Genomic DNA, 10,177 nt, shown 5'->3' on the forward strand with positions numbered 1-10,177 from the left:
TTCGTGTTATTCAAACGTCAAATTCAATCATTTACGACACGAGCTCCAAAAATTCAAAAGTGTATATTAATTATTGTAAACGCATAAAAAACATTATAATTTTTTATTATTTTTGAAATACATACAGTATGTAATAGTGTCTGTGTATTGACACGAATGAAAACCTGTAATTTTCCTAAACAAAACACGAAATGGAAACGTCACGGTTCTTGTGTTGTGTTGTGATAATTTAAATTGTTTTTTCTCGCAATAATGGCTTGTTGCACAATTTGCGGTGCCTAATTCACTCAGAACTTTACCTCGAACTTGCAATCGAGCAGTTTTTGTGTCTAATGCGACCTCAAAATGAATTGGTTCGACACGTCAGGTCTTACGAGTTTGGCGAAAACTGCGCTGAAGGAGGCTCAAAAAACCATCGATAAAGCCTTGGACATCCAAGATGAGAGCGGAGAAGAAGAGGAGGTGACGTCTTCAGCAGATGCTAAGACCAAATCCTCACCAGGTAACACGCCCCAAAAAGACTCATCGGATTTCTTTGCTTCGTGGGGCTTAACTGTTAGCGCAGAGAGTGCCAAAGATGATATAAGTGAAGAGCAGCTGGTGGTCACCGAAAGCCCTTCGAAATCCTCATCACAGAGCGTGTGGGGCTCGTTTGCTGGCTCGTTTTTCGAACAGCCTAAGGCCGGGGACTCGGCTATCGTTCGTCCACCCAAAGCTAAGTCTATGAACGTTATTAATGACGCCAAGTATGGCAGTCAAGATGATTTGTTCTCTAAGAGTCAGCTTGTGATGTCAGACAGTGAAGGCTTAGAGTATGTAAATGTTAAACCAACAAAGACGGACGAAAGACGAAGTTCTACTCGCTCACAGCAACTATCTTTGGTGTCCAGTCGGAATAGCTCAGATTCAGTAGAAGTATTATCTCAGAGCCTGAAAACTACACCTGATTCACCGTCAGTACAGTCTATATCGCAGTGCAGTAGCATTGGTGCGAAAGTCAACTCAGAATCTGTAGAAATACTTCCAGATAGCTTGGTTAGCCCTAGTTCAATAGAATGTCTAGGTTTCGACAGCTACAGTAGTCCATCATCAAATCTTTCTCCTGACACAAGCGATAAGAAATCTACACCAGTAGAAGAGAAAACTGAACGAATTGAAACAGCTGATTCTGTCAGTTTAGTAGCTGATGATGATGAAGATACCATGTCATATAATTCCATATCAGAATGTACTGCCCCTACTGTACTGGACACAGATGATAAAAGTGTTAGCCCGTTTCCAAAACCAGTACGAAGTGAACCTCAGAGAAAGGATTTCATACATTTAGAGCAACCACTGTTGGTGCAGCGAATGCAGATTAGTGAAAACTCCTCCAATGATGGCTCCTGGTCAGACAGAACATTAAATGCAGACAATGACAGTGTCATTCTAGACATTACAATGGAAGAACAGAAGAAAGAAGAACCAGAAGATATTTTAATAGAAAAACTTAGTGATTCCTCATCATTTTATAACGTAAATATGTCATCATCAGAAATGATAAGGTCGGAAAGCTCAGCATTTGTAAAAGTGGATCAACAGCAATGTCAACCTACTGACAGTGGTGAATCATCACAGAAAGATGGAAGTGTAAAGGAAAGAATATCACCAATAAGTTCAGATAGTAAGAGTGATTTAGTCAAAATTGGTTCCGATCGTACTTCTGGGCATACCTCAGGAGACGAATTAGAAACAGCAACATCATCTGATATTGAAATTATACCAAGTCCAAATGGCGACAACGGTCACAGTTATTGCCGAAACAGTCCTGCTAAATATGCTTTCAAGCACACTAAATTTGATGGTACAACATCTCCAAATCTTGTTGATCTTGTACTTGGAAAGTCATTAGCTACAAAGATCCGAGGCCATAATAGAGAATTATCTGAAGCATCTGTACAGAGTAATACAAGTGATGAGAGTCAGGGCTCAGAAAATGACAGACTCATGAAGAGACTATGTGAAATGGCTGAGATTCTTGAAGCTAGAGAGAACAGGCTTATGGAAGTAAGTAGAGCAAATGCAGAATTAGCTGAACATAATGAAACCTTAAAGAAGCAGGTGGAGACATTGCTTGCTAAACATGAGGTTGGCGATATTAATATGATTACTGAGGATTATACGCAGAGGATGTCAGCTTTAGAGAAGAAATTTCAACAAGCCATTAGGGAGAAAGTGAGTAATCATTGTAACGCCTTCCTTGCGCCCTTGCCTCATGAAGCTATTGTTAAACCCATTGCTTATCTTTTAACCTTACGTTAAAAGAGTCTAACTGGTTCTAGTATAAACTTGCAGGATCAGTTACGAAAGCAACTCGATGCAATGAAATCAGAATCGACATCACGTAAAAATTCTTCGGAACTTGAAAATGCACTCAAAGAAAAGGATGAAGTGATCGCCCAGCTACAGGAAGAAGGAGAGAAGCTGGCGCGGCAGCAATTGCAGCATTCTAACATTATAAAAAAGCTCAGGATGAAGGAAAAGGATAATGAACAGGTTATTAAGAGCTTAAGGTGAGTGACATGAAGCTTGATTTGGTAAACAAAAACGTGGAAGACTAGCTAAATTACATTCCAGATAAATTAATACATTGAAACTGAATTAAAAATTGAAGAGTTAAAGGGCAGCACAAATGCTATATTAACCTTTGTTTTGTGATGTGCAGAGCTACAGGAATAAATGTGGTAGTGATAACATTGAATGAATAAAATGTGTGATAATAACAAATTCCAGGGACAAGATAACAGAGCAGGCATCAGAGCTGGATCGGATAAAGAGATCAATGGCTGCCAAGGAGGAATTGGAGGTCAACCAGATTGAGGCAGTCTACCGACTGACCACAGCTAACAAGAAGATGGAAATGGAACTTATTGAGGTTAGTTCTGGGATTGCATCTTTGCACTGAGGTGAGGAGCCATGATAATTTAGTTGGGAGCATGTTTGCTTGACTGTAGGTGAGCGGAGTTCGATTCCGGGCTATGTATATAGTACTGAGTTGCTTCAGTGAAGATTAACATTGTGATGAAACCTGTGTATCGGAGAAGGTGTATAAAACATGTTAAGCTTCCAAACTACTGGGCCATATTGGTTAATTGGTGTTAAACCATAGTTCTTTCATTAATTCTTCTAATCTTTCTCTGTTCGAAGCACTTCTGAATAACAAAGGAAGAAAAAGAAAATATATTCAGAAATCGTTACAACTAGAGGCAGTCGATTTTGCTATAAAATCTGTTACAATATAAGTCGTGATAAGCGCTGGCGCAGATAAGAAACATTAGCACCGAGAAATGCAGGAAATGCGTTGTTTTATTGCCACTGCGTCGCACCTACTTGCGTAGTTACTTCTATGGGCCACCTGTATCTATATATGTAAATTTAACTGTCAATGACATATATAACTTTTTAGCTGAAATAGCAATATATTTATTTACGTAAGGCTGCTTTTTTCAATTATGTTTGTTTTTATAAATTGATTGAAACGATGATGTTTTTTGTTGCCATTCATTTTCATGTTAATTTACAATTCTGGTAATACAAATGCTTATTTTATAAAAATTTGAACAAACTAATTGAATGGCATTGTGGAACGTGAAGAAAAAAGACCACGTTCTATGTGAAACAGAAGAATGTTGAATATTTTAGACTAAAAGCGCCCTGGACGATACAAGTCAGCGTCTCGAGAGCACGCGCACGTCTCTGGAAGCGGCGCGCAAGGAGCTGACGGAGCTGCAGCGGAGCGGCTCGGAGCTGCAGCGGCGCCGCGGCGCGCAGGCGCAGCTCGAGGCCGACAAGGAGCGGGCCGAGGCCGACTGCGAGAGGCTGAGGGCCGAGGTGCAGCAGCTGAGGGCGGAGCTGGTGCAAGGTCGGTGTTTTTCAGCTCCTGCCGTCGTCTCTCCCGTTATAAATTACAAGAATTCACGTAGAATCACTGTCGCGATACTGTATATGGTCCTCGCCTTCTGAAACATTAGCAAATTGCAATTCAAAGAGTCATAAGGCTTGCGCGCGTTCTTGTTATATCTTAGTTTATGGTACCAAGGGACGGAACGAACTAGTCGTGCGCCTAGTGGTAAGCGACACGCCTATCCATAGCAGTTGAAGTGCCACACAGAGCTTTAAATCGCAAAGATCTGAGAGGCGTCACTACGCCTGTCATTCCGCCTGTCACTCCGAGACTTAGGTTGAAAAGTCCCATGTGCCTGTAATTTCACCAGCACCCTTAACTTTCAATAAAAATTTAAGCGCATATATTATAACGCGTGCACATTATTCCTTTCATAGAACAATACAGTGGAAGTGCTTAGTTTGCATGGTACGTTTACCAACAGTTCGTGCAGTTGCGCAAACTTGAGCTCAATCCGTCATTTTGTACATTATGGTCGTGTCAATTGTCTCGCTCAAAATCTCGGAAATCGTAGGAAAATGCCTTCTATTGCTACTTTGGAGTGCAAAAATTATAGTCGCACTTGTAATAAATTCATGGTAATGTTCCGTATCATCATTAAGGGAGATCATCACGGTTTTGTGTAATCTAATAACCACTAGATGGCGTTGGTAACGCGAAATAATAGTTCTTTTACGATTTTCGCAACATTGGCAGCCAAAAGTTATGCTTTTACTGTATACGCGATTGGAGGAATACATAATAATTTAAAATTCATATAACTTTTCATATATAATGTTTCAATTAGATATCGAAACTTAGTGATACACACATACAAAGGTATGGTCTCGTGTGCCCTTTGCCTAAAGTAAGAATACTGAAAATTCGAGTTCGAACCTCTCATCATCTAATTCTTTATATTTAGCTTATTTTTCTTATTTAATATGAATAAATTTTAAATTTTCTATATGTTGTAAAAAAATTTTTGTCGCAAGAAATAAAGTAGTCCTGACACCGTTGCTATATGGTAGCTTCTTTTTTGAAGAACTAAATAAACACCTCAAATTAGTCGTCGTTAAGCTATTAACCACTAGACGGCAGCGCATTGATTGAAATTGTGATATAAGTTAAAAATGCAATGAATAAGTTAAGAAATAACTTGCAATAATAGGTATTGATCGTATCGAACTTTCAACGATATGCCAAAAAGATTAGGTTTAAATTATACACTCCCGGACACAACTTTCGAGCTACCTTGAATTTTTATTTTGAAAGACCTAGAATATAAAAATATTGTTTTATTAAAGAAAAAGAGTTTATGCAGTTTTAATGCTGGCAGGTTCCCCCGTTATTATAGTGTGTTGTTGTTCCAAATTTGAAATACGGAGAAAAGTTGTGATTCGTCGTTGTTTTTAAAGAAATAAGAGAGCGTAAGGTGCAAGTCAAAACGAAATAATTGAAATATATTTTTATTTAATTGTTTTATTTAACAATAAAGGAGCTACATTGTTTTTCCTCTAAATTTAACCAAATTTCTCGAAGAAATTATGAACACTGCCCCTGAAGTAGCCGCACAAGCTGTGGCACTTTTGCAGTCTGGACTTAGTCAGCGCAATGTAAGTACACAACTGCATTTAAGTCGTTCCGCTGTGCAAAGGTTATACCATCGGTATTTAGAGAATATGGTGGCAATGTTCGCCGTCAATGAAGACCACGATTTCGAGTGACAACGGAAAGGCAAGATCGATTTATCTTCACGACGAGCTTACGAAATGTCAACTGACTTTAGTACAGATCCAAGAACAGCTTCGAGACTTTCATGGAGTGGCTGTTAGCGCTAGGACTGTGAGAAGGAGACTTAAGGAACGTGGTCTAACTCCACATAAGCCAGCGAACGGGAACTTGACACGAGCTCATAGAATGGCGCGACTCCAATTTGCACGAGAACATTTACATTGGACTCCACGTTAGTGGAGCCATGTACTGTTCACTGATGAAACTAAAATTATGGTTTATGGTAATGATGGAAGAAACAAGGTCTACCGAAGACAAGGAGAGCGTTTTGTGCAGTGTTGCTTTGAAGAGAAAGTGAACTGTGGCGGGGATTCATGTCTTTCGATTTCATGTCAACAGTCTGGGGAGGAATGTCCGCCAAAGGCAAAACTGCGCTTGAGGGGCCGCGGCTACCACCATTAAATGCCGACAGATACATTCGCCAGTGCCTCGAAATTCATGTAATGCCATATGCTGGTTTTGTAGACCGAGATTTTATTGTCATGCATGACAACGCAAGAGCGCATACTGCAAGAGTCCACGGAATACCTTCATGACGTCGGTATTACTACCATGCAGTGGCCAGCACGAAGCCCGGATATGAACCCAATAGAACATTTATGGGACGAGCTAAAGAGGCGTGTTCGAGCTCACCACCCAGCCCCGCAAATCTTACCGGAGTTGAAAGTTGCCATTGAGGAAGAATGGGAGAACATTCCACAGCACTTCATATTGTCGTTAATTAATTCTATGCCAAATCGCATGGCGGCCGTTGTCAACGCTCTTGGAGGCAATACAAATTACTGAAGAGACAATTTTTTCCGATAAGCCACTGTTTTCTTTAAAATTACTTTACTAGAATTTCATTTGACAAAGTTGAATTCAAGACTTGTGACACTTAAACTCGTTTTTCCCCGGTTTCACAAAATCAAATTTTGTACACGGACATACGGAAATGACGTTTAGTAAACCAAAATTGCATTAATAGTTTTTGATCAATCAAACATATTTTTTAAGCTTAGGGCATTTAATACTAAAAATGCAAGGTGGCTCGAAGTATGTGTCCGGGGACTCTAAAACTGAACTTCGACACACGCGACTCCGACAGTATGTTACTTCGACATTATTTTACTCAGACACTACGCTACATCGACAACACAGACGAGATGTTTATTAAAAAAATCTTTGTACTCTGATAAGAAAAATCATCATTACAAACCCACGTAGGAAGTGATTTCTTATATCGATCACTATGACAAAAAAAGGAAAACATTATGTAATCGGAAATTTATTTTATTAAAATACAGAGTTTTTTTAAAACGGGACATTATGAGGAAATCCGAAACTATAGAAGATACAACGAAACTATCTTAGGAACCACAAAGTCGTCTTTTTTTGGGAAAACAATTTTGGCACAGTCCAATTTTTGATCAAAATCTTTTTTTAGTGCTGATCGACTCAGAGTTATGAAGGGATGATTTCATTGTATGGGACGAAGAAAATCGGGACAGCAGGAGTTCGTCAAATTTAATAAAATGTTATTCATTGTGAATGGAATTTTGTTTTTATTCAATTTGGCCAACTTTGATGTCCCGATATTTTTCTTCGGGTACAATGAAGTCATTCTTTTAAGGAACTGAGTCAATTAGCATTAATAAAACTTTGTCACTACAACTAAAATTGTCAATTTTATTTATTTTGTATGAAAAATATTTTATGGAATTTGATCAACTTCTGCTGCCCCAGTTTTTTCGTCCCACACAATGAAACGATCCCTTCATAACTCTGAGTCGATCAGCACTAAACGAAATTTTGATCAATTTTATTAATTATGATGGACAACACACGCTTGACTAAAAGAAATATGCCGAAATTGATTTCATAAAAAGAACTTTATGGTTCCTACATTGACCTACCAATAAATGGACGTCGGGTTCGCGCTAAAAAGTGTCCGCACCTGTAGGGTGTTAAAATCGCATACAGAGCGTCAATCGCGCAATAATCTTCGTTTGTTCGAGTGATAGCGCGGTTCTCAATCATGCAGTACCAATAATAATAACTTGTAAAAGTTACTGCAGTAAAGTGTGAAAACAAGATTTTGTATCATATTTTCACTAAACAAATATATTGTGTTATCATAGTTGTCATTTAAAAGTGTTCTTTTGTTCAGTTTTATAGTATTTAAATTATATACAACTGAATCATAAATATAAATTACAAAAACGCATGAAATAATGGAATGGCTAACTGTCCTTTTTCTACTCATTGCATGCGCAAAAGATGGAAAGAGACCGATTACGTCAGTTTCAAGAAGCTTATATAGACTTCTTGGTCATTTTCAATTGTTCGAACCACAAGCGATTGAAATATTTAGAACAAAGAAACTGTAGAGTTCTTTGATTTTAATCCTATTGTTAAAATGTCAGAAAATACATTTGCCCGAAATAACATTAGCTCGAATTTTCATAATGTGTTTTTACGAAGATTACAAAACAAAAGCTAATTTTGTCTATGTTAAAAGCATCAAAATTACTCGAAAGCGTAACGGTTTTATTATAAATCGGAATTACGGATATTTGAGTTTACGTTTAGTTGGAACATCGGTACATTTCTTATAGTACACGCTTATTTTCACGTTTGTAGTAATATTTGTATGTATGTATCTGCCCAACTCTTTATTATAATACCTTTAAGTGAATTTGTAGAAAATTCGACATAATAATATATATAAAAAAATTAATTAATATATACGAGAAAGGAAGAAAGGAAATTCCATTACTCTCTTGTTCAAGTAATTGTCAGTCGAAGCTAAATATGGTGCATTTTGTTAAGTTTCCAGTAGAAGCTGAATATGGTGTTTTTAAATTGTTGTAAGCAAATTTAGGCAGTACTGCAATGACGTTACAGTTTAAATTAAATGTTTTAGTTTTTTATATTTCGTTACATGTCACTATGTTTGTGTAGGTTAACATAGGGCATTTTATTCGTGGTTTTTCTATTAGACCCGATGTCCATTTGTTGGTAGGTCAATGGGTTCCTAAGACAGTTTTCTTGTATCTTCTATGGTTTCGGATTTCCCCAATTGTCCCATTAAAAAACACTCTGTATAAAGTGAAAAAGAAAAATTAAAATAAATTAAAATATACTATTTCAAAAGTCCAATCCATTATCCAAAATTGTGTTTTGAAAGGCAGTTTCAAATTTTCTTCCGTCCCGAAAATAATTTGTTTTTTCTGTTTACTGTATTTAGGTTTTTGTACATACATGAAATAGTGTAGTAAAAATTTATATTTTAATTTAATAATTTTTGTTACACGTTATATAACTAATAAAAGAATTTTTCGATTTTTATGATTTTGTTTTTTTTTTATATTTATCGATACTTAATAAGAAACTATTTCCTAGATGAGTTTGTAATGATGATTTTTCTTATCAGAGTACAAAGATTTTTTTAATAAACACCGTCTGTGTTGTCGATGTAGCGTTGTACCTGAGTAAAATCATGTCGCTGTAATATGTTGTCGGAGTAGCGTAGTGTCTGAGTAAAATCATGTCGAAGTAACATATTGTCGGAGTCGTGTCGAAGTTCAGTTTTAGAGTCGTGTTCGGGAGTGTATTAACAGTTCAGAGTTTCGATGTCTTACTTTCTCAAACTCGTATTTAATAAAGAGTGGTTATTTACGAGATGGCAAAATTTTTTAATTATTTTAAATTTCTTATCAAGGGTGTTAATATGGACGCATCACTTCAAGAATAGGCGAAAGCCCGTGTGTGAATATGAAGGAAATGTGATGTGAAATCAGCCTGCAATGTTGGTATGTACAGTCCATTTTTTGCATTTCAGTGGCTTTGTGCTTTAAGACGCGAGTTTGAGAAAGTAAGGCGACAATTTGTTATTTCTTTTGAAATTTGACACTACGATCATTCATTCAGGTTCCATAGTGTTTCGAATTACGAACGCGTGAATTTTGCATTGGCACGTGTTACACGAGACGGTCTTCGAAGGGTGTTCCTAGTAGTGTTATAACGAAGCCGGTGCGAGCTCGGTCGGCCGACGACTGACGCGTCGCTTGTGGTCGCAGAGGAGAAGCGCTGGGTGGCGCGGGCGGAGGCGCTGCGGCGCGAGCTGCTGGAGGCGCGCGAGCTGTGCTCGGCGCTGGAGGCGCGCGGCGCCGACGCGCAGGCCGACGCCAGCGCCGCCGCGCTGCTGCAGCAGCTGGCCGCGCTGCAGCGCGCCGCCTTGGAGCGCGACCGCGCGCACGCCGCCTCCACCAGGCTGCTGGCCGCGCAGCTGGGTGAGCTCTCTTCGGTGCCGTCGGCGTTGCCGGAGTCAGTCGGTGGAATAGGTTAAAAGGGAACGCGCTAGTCTTGCGTTAGAATAAATGAATAAAATCGAACAAAATCCCGACTTTCCGCGTCGCGTTCTCGCTCTGCAAACGGCGGCACGTTCGGAATGACGTCTGTAGCCTTTGCCGGTCGAGA

At 38.7% G+C, this 10,177-nt stretch overlaps 1 protein-coding gene across 1 annotated transcript in view; it reads left to right on the plus strand.

Moving 5' to 3' along the window:
• The first annotated feature begins 46 nt into the window (after positions 1–46).
• LOC113236105 (TATA element modulatory factor) overlaps positions 47–10,177 on the plus strand; it is a 14,784-nt gene continuing 4,653 nt past the window's right edge. Inside the window, 5 exon segments of the mRNA XM_026472095.1 lie at positions 47–2,214; positions 2,335–2,552; positions 2,773–2,914; positions 3,682–3,901; positions 9,778–10,024. Coding sequence (XP_026327880.1) covers positions 346–2,214; positions 2,335–2,552; positions 2,773–2,914; positions 3,682–3,901; positions 9,778–10,024 — 2,696 coding nt within the window. The 5' untranslated portion in view covers positions 47–345.

This window comes from Hyposmocoma kahamanoa, unplaced genomic scaffold (assembly GCF_003589595.1).
Source record: "Hyposmocoma kahamanoa isolate Upper Pololo Valley unplaced genomic scaffold, ASM358959v1 89, whole genome shotgun sequence".
NCBI lineage: Eukaryota > Metazoa > Arthropoda > Insecta > Lepidoptera > Cosmopterigidae > Hyposmocoma > Hyposmocoma kahamanoa.